At 34.3% G+C, this 12965-nt stretch overlaps 1 protein-coding gene across 5 annotated transcripts in view; it reads left to right on the forward strand.

The window, feature by feature from the left end:
* The window catches only part of Cop1 (COP1, E3 ubiquitin ligase), a 212767-nt gene that overhangs the window by 176649 nt on the left and 23153 nt on the right, over positions 1–12965 (forward strand). For all 5 annotated transcript variants that reach the window (XM_004626780.3, XM_023710244.1, XM_012513744.2 and 2 more), the window contains 2 exons: positions 186–310; positions 1402–1562. In XM_004626780.3, the coding sequence (XP_004626837.1) occupies positions 186–310; positions 1402–1562 (286 nt within the window). The remainder of the gene's footprint in view (positions 1–185; positions 311–1401; positions 1563–12965) is intronic.

The raw sequence follows: 12965 nt of genomic DNA on the forward strand, positions 1-12965 counted from the left end.
AGTTGATGAAAAACTGAGGCCAGTGGTTTCATAATTTACCCAGGGCTAAAAACAAACAAATAGCAGATTTTACATTGTAATGTCACAGTCTGGCTCCAGAGTCGAGCCTTGGATTGCCCTAATTAGTAGTGATTTGTTTCATGCCATGAAGTATTGCATGTGTTGTAACTCTGTGTTTACCTCAGCTCAACAGACAGCCAGCTAAAACTATGGAATGTAGGAAAGCCGTACTGTCTGCGTTCATTCAAGGGTCATATCAATGAAAAAAACTTTGTAGGCCTTGCTTCCAACGGAGATTATATAGCTTGTGGTAAGCAAAACTCTTTTATAGTAACTTTTAAACAGATATCTCAATGCATTTGAATTCAGTGGAGAAATTATCTGTGTACTTGGTGTAGAAGGTAATCTATAGATATATTTGATGCCTTAGCACTAGGAATTTATTCTTAGGTTGTACTGAAAGAGTTTTATTCTGTCTTTTCTAAAAAATTAAACATAATGAACCTGAATACCTGAACATTATAAGATTTCTAACTATGCTTTGTGCTTATTCTCTATTATAGCATAGTTTCTTTAGGCTTATGTAGAAGACAAAAAAAATTAACTTTTTGCAAATAATGTTCCAAGAAAAACGTTTTCTCAGGCTTGATATTAATTTTCCTCTGTCTGATGTTCACTTCATTAAGCAATCTGAGTGGCATTGATCTGTTTTTCTAGGGTTTTTATTGTTGATAATTTACACAATTTTAAATTAAAAGTAGAAAAAAATTGATATTCAAATATTCTAAGATATCTAATGAACCTTGTCAGTATGTTAAATATCTTGACTTTCATTTAATAAATTACATTTTATCCACATGTGTAAATATAAACACCACTGAAGTAATTATATGGCATGATTGTTGTCAGAAATACAGGTTTATAGACCACGCTCATCCATTAGAATAAAGCATTAATTGGGAAATAGGAAATAGTGTAGGATATTGAAGTCTTTCTAAGTACTATACTACAACTTTCATTTTCCTCTCTACATGGTGATTTTTCCATTATAATTTAAGATTTTTTTAACTTATTTCTAGTTCTACAGACCTTTCAGTAATTTTTATATAACAGTTTCAGCCTTAGAATTATCACTATGTTGTATCATTTTAGGCAAGTACTATACAACTGAGCTACATCCTCAGCCCTACATCTGATTTCTTTAGATTAGTAAGTCATAGCCTTTACCTGAGACTCCTTTGCTCACTTGGTTTTCACTTAGTCCTATGATCTAGTCTTAATACCATAAAATATTACTGATTTTCTTAGCTAAAACTTAGGGTTATAACTGCTCCTTGGGTGTGATACTCTAATCTGAAGTTTTGCCATTGTCTAAGACTTATTTTTATGATTTATTTTTAGGAAGTGAAAACAACTCCCTCTACCTGTATTATAAAGGACTTTCTAAGACTTTGTTAACTTTTAAGTTTGATACAGTCAAAAGTGTTCTGGATAAAGACCGAAAAGAAGATGATACAAATGAATTTGTCAGTGCTGTGTGCTGGAGGGCACTACCAGATGGAGTAAGTTTTCATGGTTTTTCCTTTTCCCTCTTTTTTCTTATTATTTAAACTAATGCTTTAGGGGGCCAAGGAGTTCGCTCAGTAGTTTAAGCGCCTGCCTGGCAAGTGCAAGGTCCTGAGTTCGGTCTCTGGCACCACATAAATAATGTTTTACATATATAGAGTTGTTACTTTTGTTAATGTTATGGAGGCCTAAATTTTGTATTTTCATAGAAAAATGGGATTTTTAGGCAATTGAAATATCACTAATGTAGTAGTGTGTTGCTAACATGATGTCCTTTCTTTGTACCCAAAAGGCCATGTGTGTGCCTTCATTACAGACACATCTCTATGTCTCTCCTGTAAGACTGGGAATTCTTCCACTATGTGTCATTTTCCTCAGTCCCATGCAGTATGTGCTGAAAAAGCATTGAGCCAAGGTCGTATTTTAATAAGCAAAACAGCTTGGTGGTGCATGTCTGTAATCTCAGCACTCTGGAGGCTGAGACAGGAGAATCACTATGAGCTTGAGGCCCGCCTAGGCTGCATAGTGAGATCCTATCTCCAGAAAAAGACAAGACATTTGATGTAGGTAACTAATATGTGTACCTAGTTAAATATGTTTAGGTACCTAGTTAAATACTAGTTCAAGGTGGAATTGCTCTCTATAATTGCACTTATGTGAAATTATTTAAGTACACTCAATTTCTTGACACTGTTGGGTTGATAAAACATTCTCTTGTTCATACATTTTAAAGTATAAGGTTTTCCATAAAATATATGAATACTCCTTTTTACTATGTTTGTGTGAACATTACTTATTAGTATTATCTTTTGAAAAATAGTGCCTTGTTGCTTACTGGATTGTTAGAACCTAGTGCCTTGTATATGCTAAGCATATTTTGTACTACCAGATTATAATTCAGGGCTGTGGAGATAGCTTAGAGGCATAAACACTTGCCAGGCAAGTGCAAGGACCTGAGTTTAATCCCTAGTAGTGCATGCTTTCCTGGCCCCTGAATCCTGGGGCTGCCATGCCGGCCCCAAAACCGGGCAGAGTGACATGTGCCTGTAATCCCAGTGGTGAAAAGGCTGAGACAGGAGGATTACTATGCATCTAAACTACGTAGTGAGACCCTGTACCAAATAAATAAATAAATAAATAAATAATAAGATTACAATCCATCCCCCACTTTTTTGAAACAAAATTATGACTTGATATGTAATGCATATATCATACCGAGTTCCAGATACAATTTAATGTTAGTATATTCTATTGCTGTCTTACTTCAAATTCTATAACTCAGTTCACAGTTTTTGGTAATGATATATTAGGGAAAATTAGACTAAATACACAGGTGCTCATGCACTGCATAGCAGAGTTTCAATCAGCGATGGACCACTTAGACACCGGGGAGCCAGAAAATTTCCTAAGACTGAAACAAAAGGAAAGAGAGGAGAAAACAAAAAACCTAAAGAAATTCACAGTGAAGAGTGAAGAAGCTTTCTTGTCTCAGCAATTTCCTTAAAAGGTTTAAATTATATATTTCAACACTGAAACACTCTTACTAGTTGTTACTAATAGAGAAAATGATCTTTTACAAGCAAATCTGTGATGAATGAAGCAAACCAAAAATATTCTCATGAACGTATTTCCGAAAAGAGTGGCAAAAGGAAGAGGAACCTTTAAGAAGAGCCTCAGGTCCTTCAGGAGAGATCCCAGAGGAAGGAATTTTTAGTGCAGATGGTGACAGCTTCATGTGTGTTATTTCCGTGAAGATCTTCCAGTGACACATAGAAGAGACACAGAGCTGGAAGACATTGATTTGTTGATACATATAGATATGTAGATCTAGGTTCTTACATGTATTTGTCACAAGTTCTTAACAAGAAAGTTTAAAAAGTAAAAATGAAAAAAATGTAAAAAGTTAATAGATAGATATATAGAGGATATTAAGAAACAAAATATTTTTGTGTAGTTGTATAAATTTATGGTTTAAGAGTTACTACAAGAATTAAACAGCTTGAAAATAATAAAATTTTACAAAATAAAGTTTACTGAAAAAAAGAATAAGTTTAGTGTTAACTAAGTGTATAGGTTTAACAAAGTCTGTAGCAGTATTCATTCAGCACTTGCTCACTGACTTGCTGAGAGCAACATTCAGTCCTGTAAACTCTCTCATGGTTATTGCCCTGCACAGGCCTACCTTTTTCTTTTTAAATGATCTTTTACACTATTTTTACTGTACCCTTTTTGTATTTAGACATGTTTGCATACATTCATACATACATATCACTAGTTACAATTACCTAGAGTTTTCAATATGGTAACATTCTGAAAAGGTTTGTAGCCTTGGAACAGTTGAGACTATACCAAATAAACTAGCTGTGTCGTGGGTTGTACCATGTATATACACATTATAATGCTCTCACAAGGACAGAAATGCCTAATGATGTATTTCTCATTATGCAATGTTATATGACTTGTGTCTTATGACTGCATTTTAGAAATAAAAGTTTGTCTGAAGTAAGGAAAAGAATACAGGTAAGAATCAGTGGGCAAGAAATGTGGGCCTGATTTTCTATCTACTTTTTCTTTCCCTGAGAGCAGTTGTTGATTTTGGTGCTGAAATCACTTAAAGTACCTTCGCAGGAGTACACAGATTGGAATCAAGTGCATATCACTGTGCAAGTGACTAACATTATTTTGGACAGTGTCTAAAGGGACATTGTCCAGGGTAAACTACTTGATGATAAATTTTCATATTTATCCTAGTTTAGCTTGAAATCCTGAATTGAATCAAGGTGACCGTGGGACTATTAGTGTCCACAGAATGAAGAAGTACATTCTCTCAGAAAGAGAAAACTGTCATATTTTTAATTTTTTTTTTGAAATTTGCAAATACACTAACTAAAGCACAATTACAAGTAAGCAAACATAAGTGAAACAAGGTGATATGAATAAAAACCAGCATAGCAACAAGCAATCAGCAACACCAAATATAGTTAGCCAGATGTAGCTTGAAATTAACCTGCTTATAAGATGAAAGCATATTAAAATTTCATCTGGGAACAGGAAACTTTTAGAAATGAAAATTCTAGAGCTGAAAAAATATTGCCATAGTGCAGAACTTACTGAGTATTTGAATGGAAAGCAAAATAGTTAATTAAGTGATAGATACACTAGGAGGAAACATTTAGAAGGAAGCATGGAGAGACAAAAGTGATTTAAAATCTACAGAGAAGAGAATCAAGAATATTTGACTTGAATTCAGCAGAAGATCTAAAAGAAGGATGAGAAGTAGTAGAGATTATTGTTGAGCACTTTACAGAGTTGCTGAAAGACATTTACAAGAGAGTGTCACTCAGCGTTTGAACTAGAGTACAAATGACTTGAAACATGCAATGTGCATAAAGGTCTAACATCAGCCTGGACCTTGACTAGACCTATCCTGCCTTGGGTCTGCCTTTTCTTAGAACTGTTTCTTTAGAATGTATTAAGGCAAATACAGAATGATATGTGCTAGCTACCGATTATCTCTAAAGTTCGCTATAGAACCCCATTGATAGTATTGCATCTGGACTAGGAGAAATAAGACTTGGCATATTGGTCTTTTGTCTGTGCCAGTTGAACAGCATTAGAGTGACTGAAAACCAAAGCACATCACTGTTTTGAAGTAAACTAAAGGCACCTCCTCTGTTTCTGGCAATAGTGTGTAATGTGTCTTGTAGATGGGAGAGAGGTCCAACATTCTCATGAATAATTGTGTGATCTGTTAAATTTGAAGATACTACTGTAGGCTGAAATTTCCTCTTCTATAGTCTTTTATAAAGCTGTTTGCCCTGTTTGCTAAATAAAAGCCTTTGCTGGTGGTAGGATATTCAGACCTTAGCACAGGATAAAACTGCTAAAGATAAAATAACATTATACAAAAAGTGATCTTTTCTCCTTTAAAACATGTTTATATTTTTGACAAATATTTATGGGACAGTGTAATCACTTGATATATATGTATATTATGTAATGATAAAATCAAACCAGTTACGATAACCATCACCTAAAACACCATTTTTGCATTGAGAATATTTAAACTATTAACATTCATGGAATATACATTATTACTATCTGAAGTCAATGTGCTGTACTATAAATTTGTAACCTTTGACTTTCCCAGCCACCAATAACCACATTGTCCTTCCTACTTCACATGAATTTGACCTTTTTACTACTTACATTGAGACTATGTAGTTTTTGTCTGTGTGTGTGGCTTATTTCACTTAGCATACTGTCTTTTAGTTTCATCGATGTTACTACAAATGGCAGAATTGTGCCCTTTTTGTAGCTGCGTAGTATACTGAGTATATGTATATAACCATTTTCTTCATTCCCTGGTCTGCTGTGGATACATAGGTTGATTCTGTATTCTGTATGTAGATAGTGTTGAGTAAACAACGAAGTGTAGATGTCTCTTCAGTACACTGATTTCAATACCTTTGGAGGCTTACTGGTATTACTAGATCGCATAGTAGTTTTGCATTTGGGTTTTAACAAAACGCCATACTGTTTTCCATACTGATTTACATTCCCTTCAATAATGTTAACAAGAGTTCTTTTCTTCATCTCTTCACCATCATCTACTTTCACCTTTTTCTTTTCTTTTTTTCTATTTATTTGGTACAGGGTCTCAGTACACAGATCAAACTCAGAAGTGATCCTCCTGTCTCAGCCTCCCCAGTGCTGGGATTATAGGCATATGCTGGGGTTGGCACAGCATGCAGTACAGGGTCCTTTTGCTTGCCAGGAAGGTGCTTAGATCACCAAGTTATCTTCCCACCCCTCATTTTTTTTTTTTTTTTTTTTTTAATATTTGAAACCCAACAAATATGTAGTACTATCTCATTGTGATTTTAATTGCATTTCCCTCATGATCATTTGAGATACGTTTCTGTTTGTTTTTGTCTTTGTTTTTTTTTTAACCCATACATATGTTGGTTTTATGTTTCCATTGAGAAATAGGTTAGTTAATCAGGTCTTTTGCCTTTTTTTTTTTTTTTTTTTTTTTTTTTTTTTTTTTTTTTTAGAAAAGGAATCACTGTATAGTTCAAGCTGGTGAGTGTTTTGATGATAGGCATGTACCATCACGCCTGGCCTTTGCCCATTTTTTAAACTGATTGTTTTCGTACTGTTGAGTTGAGGGGTTTTTTTGTATTTTAGCTGAACATATGTTGCAAATATTTTCTCATAATTTATAGGTTCTCTCATTACTGTTGCTTGGTGGTTACATAAAAGCTTTTTAGGTAGGTGCAATTCCATTTGCCATTGTTTTTGTTGCCTCTGTTCTTAACATTCTATCCAAGAAAATTATGACCAAGACCAGAATTTTGAAACGTTTTACTGTTTACTTTTATGGTTTATAGTTTCAGTTTATAAGTCTCTATTTTGAGTTGATTTTTGTATGTGGTGTGATTCTTGTAGGAGTCTGGTTTCATTCTTTTGCCTGTAAATATTCTATTTTTCTTAATACCATTTATTGAAGAGATTGACTTTTTCCCCAAAGAGATTCTTAAAAGAAGAGAAAATATTTGTTCATTAGACTGACAGAAAACTACTCAAGGAGATTATGGAAGCAGAAAGGCACTGGATTTAGCTCCTCAGTGTGAAGCAAAGTACCTACCAACCTAGGATTCTACATCTAGTTAAATTCTCTCATGACAGGTTGATTATAACACGTTTTTAAATAAGTCTGAAGTGTTGCTATCATGATACCTATAGTAGAGAAAGCTTTAAAGGATATTCTTGGAGCAGAAGGAAAATATCTTAGCTGAGGTTACATCTTCTCTGTTTACATTACTTTGAGATTGGAGTTAGGTCACAGTGATTACGTATGGTGCATATCTCTGGATAGTTCTGTGGCAAGACTTAATTGAAACCACTAAAATAAATAGTATTAAAGTATGCAAATGAGTATATTTGTTTGAAAATCAGGTAAAGCAGCACTGGTGTTTCGGGCTTTAGGGGAGTTATGGGAACCTTCATTTTTGTCATCTCGGAAGCATATCCTATGTGTATTAATCAACAATCCAAAGTAGTTAACTGATGTAAAAGGATACTTGTAACAATATGTAAAACTCCCCAGCTTTTCACAAATCATCAAAATCCTTTGAAAAAACAGTGATCACTAAGGGCAATGTTTTCCTTTTATGGCTCGACACATCAGGAATCGTAAGTTTCTGTTGTTCTAGAGTAATGGTGGTCAGGATGACCAAGAACAGCAAAGCTCAGCTTGGAAACCTGTTACCTTTTTGGCATTCATTCTGTGCAAAGTTGGGTGAAAACACCTTTTTTTATTCATATAATGGTACTTATTCTTCTGATGAATTATACTTTGTTACATAATAAAACACTTAATGTTCAATGTTGAAGTAAAACTTTGTATTCTTAATCATATCTTCAGTGTTTCTATCTAAATTTCTCTCATTCCTATCCTTGAGTGTTATCTGTACATGTGTATTTGGGTCTTTGGTAAAACTGAAGACTCCTTGGAAAAGGTTTCATGGTATTTTGAGTCAAATCACAGACTCTGGAGCCACACCATCTGAATTCAAATTTCAAATTCTCCATTTATCCACTCTGTGACCTTCTTTAAGATCCTTGACCATATTGTGTATCAGTGTACCCAGCTGTAAAGTTCTGATCATGATAGCAACAGGTTATCTGGATGTTAAAATAAGATAACGTGCAAAATGTGTTCAGAGCAGTTTCTGGTGTGCAGTAAACGAAATAACTTTTGACATTTATTTTTATATTACCCCTAGCATTGCACATTAATTTATAATTTTTTTAATAAAACCACCTTTTAGAATTGGTCTTTATCTTCTTTGTTGCATGATTCATTAAGTAATAATTAATTGAAGCCAGAGAAATGCTGAAGAACAGGTAGGACATACTCTTCATAATTAATAGGCTTCCTTGAAACTCTGTGACAATGTAAAGTTGACATAAATTTTAAGAAAGCAAAGTTTCCTAACACGAACTATTACTTCCATAGTTATTTCAAAATTACTACTTTCCCTTTGGGATATAACCTCCAACCAGTTTGTAAAATATTTAAATGGGAGAAATGATGTTTTTATTGCTTTAATATTTTTGTTAGATTTATAGTATATTCCAGTTTGTAATATGTAAAAATGACTGGCACATTTACATTATTTCTCAGTTCACTCTTCCTTCAAAAAGTTGCTTTAATTTTTCCAATTCATGTTTCCCTTAAAATATAAGTATCTCTCTTTACCTTCTTGGTAAACTTTTTTTTTTTTTTTTTTTTTGCGGAACCAGGGATTGAACTTGGGCCCTTGTGCTTGCCAGGGAAGCGCTTATTCCACTAAGCCATCTCCCCGGCCCCCATATTTTGTATAAGTCATGAGATTTATCTAAATTAGAGGAGTAAAGCACATTTGAGAAGCCATGTAGTGCTACAAGCAATGTACTTCTGTTGAAGAATATATCTATTTTATGAGTAGTTCTCAATCCTACTCAATTACCAGGGGAATCTTTAAAAGTTTATACAATTCTGGTTTTTGACTCATGAGTATATACTTCTGGGAGAAAAATTAGACTGTGAAGATCTGTACTTTGAAAGGTTTCCCAAGTCTGAGAAATTATGTGAACAATCCAGTTTCAGAACAGGTAAATCATATCACCACGGGGAGACGGTTGTATTGTCCATAGCAGCCAAGAGACTTAGTGGTGTTCTAGCATCTGCCAAAGAGAATAAGCATAATTTTAAATAATTAATACCTATTAGATTTTGCTACTCCCTTATCCACTTCACTAAGAAACAAAAACAGTAGTGTGAACTTTCTTCTTTACTTCAGTTTTAAAAATGCTGCCCTTCAGGGAAATACGGGTAGCAGACATGTATTGTCTCTTTGCTGTGGGATGTTCCCTGTCCTGAACCACAGCTCTGGCTACACTGATTGAGGAGTTTAAGAAGACGAGAGAAGCATGGGTTATAACTTCATACATTTTATATATATGTTTTATTTTGGCAGACCTGAGGATTGAACTCAGGCCCTTGCGCTTGCCAGGGAAGCACTTATTCTACTGAGCCATCTCCCCAGCCCCATATAACTTCATGCCTTATAAATAGCTAAAATATGATGAAGATATGTCTTGATTCATAAGAGATTTGACTTCTTGGGAAGTGATCGCTACTTGTTTTCCTACTCTCTGCCATGTTTCTATTACCTAGATATGGAATTCAGTATACTACAATGATTAGCTTTCTATTGTCTTTTGAACCATTTACCAAATATTACCAGTGACCATGACCAAATTATTATGTCACCAGCAACATCCCCTTGCTGTTTTGTCTTCTGATTTATCTCCTTCCCACATGTCTTCAGAGAGCAGTTTCTGTGCAGTTGTAAGTCAGAGATTTTGTATCCCTAGGGTTATTTTATGTGTCCGGTACAGAGTCTCACGATGCAACTTGGACTTGTAGTGAATCTCCTGTTTTCAGCCTCCCCAGCACTGGGATTACAGTTTTGCACCACAACGCCCAATCTTGTTGCTAGGCTCAGAGCACCCAGATCTCAGGCCTGTGTGGCATGTGGTCCCTGGAGTTAATTTTACATTGTCATTGTACTTGGTTGGATATAAGTTTATGTTCTGGATAATACAATATAATGAGATGATAGTTTGGTTCAGCACTGAGTGTAGCTACTGAGAAAAACAATGAACAAACCAAAAGACAATGCTAACAGCATAGAAATGCTGAAACAACACTGTGAATCAAGGCTTGAGTTTATTGTACTTCTGGGCTTCATAATCTAGGTGGACACCACACACTGAAAATGAACAGCATACCCAAGGTGCGGAGCATGATTATTATGTGAATCTCATGAAAATTTGCATGGGATAGTCCAGATTTGGAGAGATGTATATGAAATCATGTTGGTGAATTGGGATGCTAAGTACAACAAAGGTTAGAGGCTGAAGATTCTTAAAAATATGGATGTTACATTGATAAGTGATTTACTCGGAGTGAGTCAAAGCATAAAAAGGGCCAGATACAATGAAAATGGTTTTGGATAGAGGACTGTGGTATTTATCTACATGTTTTTATTCATATGTCTTTATTAACTACTCCTTTTATCACTTAACTATTCCATCGATAACTATACCTAAGTTTTTTAAAATGCTGCCCTTACAATATGTTGTTTTGCTGCACTTACAAGAAACTTTTTATCCCTGATTGCTGAGTGAACAGTTAGTAAAAGAGACAAGCTTCTTGTTTCTTCTCCTTTTTCTTCAACTCTTTGTTTCTCTTCCACCTTTTATCTCTGCTCTCCTTTCTTATTTCCTCTAGCTGGATGGTTTATAACATGTTAAAAAATTTTCCTGACTTTGAAGAGGGCCAGTCTGAAAGAACCCTTATCTGTCTTGGGAGTGGAAAGAAAGAAGATGCTGGGAGCAGACCTTGCCTTCCAGGAAGACTGTGGTCCCCTCCTGTCCTCAGAGCATCTCTTCCCAAGTGTGCAGATAGAGAAGGGCAGGAGATAACACAGGAAGTGCTGAGTGGGTGCGAGAAACTGAGGCACCTTGCTAGTTCTCTTTTTTCCTCTACATAAACTACATGAAGTGCAAATTTTCCTTCTTTTAGATTCCACTACTGTATGGGCAACCTCTGAGAAACCATTGGTTGTATTAGACAGTTTATGGTGAATGTTATAGTGAATTCCACAAAAATATGATTTATGGGACCTGTTACTTGACATCTTAAATATTTCGTTGTTATTTTATATTTATTGTAATACAACCTGGTATATAAAAATTGTTCCTATAAGTGGTTTCTTTCAAACCTTTTTAAAAATAGTGTTCTATGAATGCCAGTTTTGAACATAAAATTGGTACAGACATTTAATTAATTTACCTGCTTTTTTTTTTCTTTTGGTTTTAGTTCTGCCTTTTTAATGGAAATAAACATTAATTTGGAGTACATTCTGAATTATGTCATTAATCTATAAATAATCTTCATTATTCCATGCTTACAATATCTTGAGATAGGAAAGAATCATTTCTATATCTTTTTTTTTTCCTTTCTATATCTTTTTGTACTAGGGATCAAACCCAGGGCCTTGTGCTTGCCAGGCAAGCACTTATGCTGCTCAGCTATCTCTCCAGTCCCAGTTTCTATGCCTTTTGATAGTTCCTACCAAATTTTTTTAACAGTAGTGGAAGGAAAGTTGTTATTAGATAATAATTTCCTTTTGCTTTTAAAGTTTTAGCATGTGCTACTTGAATTGGTTAAATGCTAAAGTGCACATAATGGAAAAAACATGATTATTTTTTCTTAATTGAATAAAAATATATTTAATAATTAAAGTGAAAAATATAAACCTTTTTATTATAGAATGGATGACAGGGGACAACCCACTCGGGCCCCCCTCCTGTCCACCTCTCGGACAGGAGCTTTCTTTCTAGCAATAAATATGTTCTGCTCAAAAAATAAATAAATAAAATGGATGACAATTTAAGGAGAAAATTGGTTCTGGCTAATTCAAACACGTGCATTTTGTCTTTTACTGTCTCAAAAAACAAGCAAAAAAAAAAACAAAAACAAAATGATTGCATTGATTCACACATCATACAAATAAGAAGCAACAAGGGCTAAGTAAAATAATAGGTCATCTTTTTCCCAAACAGAATATTAAATCTGTTTATAAAAGTCGTTTTGAATTAGGTATCTCACTTATCTGTATTTTAAAATGCTTTACAGGATTATGCCAAGAATTACTAATTTTCACCTTTGAATAAATACAGAACAAGTCTTACTTTTAACATGGGCTTTGTGAAATATGTATAATTAAAATAAAAGGTATACATCCATACTTTTTTATTTCAATCTGTTTATTTTCTGCATTCTTGGTTTGCTGAAACTTGCAAATATTTATGGAGAATGTAGGAATGTGAAACAAAATTTTTGTATAAGGTAGATAAAGGATAATAAAAAGATGTTGAGCTGTTTATATACTTGTTTTTTATTTTTAATTTGCTGTTTTTTGTAAAGGGAAGTTATTTACTGTAAATAATTTTCTTACTGACTGCACTGCATTTTCATGAGTTCTTTTATAGTAACATTGACAATGAAAGACCCTGGCTTGGGAAAATAAGGCAGTGGATATATGTGGGTGCTTTTCAGTGAGATTCTGGCTCTTTCTCCTTTTGTGTTATAACAGATAAGGTTCAATTTTTATTTCGTCCTTCTAAAAATAAAAATTTAAAGTTTTTATGCCCTGTTAATTGCCTTTACTTCCTTTTAAAATGCATACAGGGGCCAGGGAGATTGCTCAGTAGAATAAGTGCTTCCTTGTCAAGCGCAAGGGTCTGAGTTCAATCCCTGGTTCTTTTAGAATTTGGAA

Source organism: Octodon degus, unplaced genomic scaffold (assembly GCF_000260255.1).
Source record: "Octodon degus isolate 3935 unplaced genomic scaffold, OctDeg1.0 scaffold00017, whole genome shotgun sequence".
Classification (NCBI taxonomy): domain Eukaryota; kingdom Metazoa; phylum Chordata; class Mammalia; order Rodentia; family Octodontidae; genus Octodon; species Octodon degus.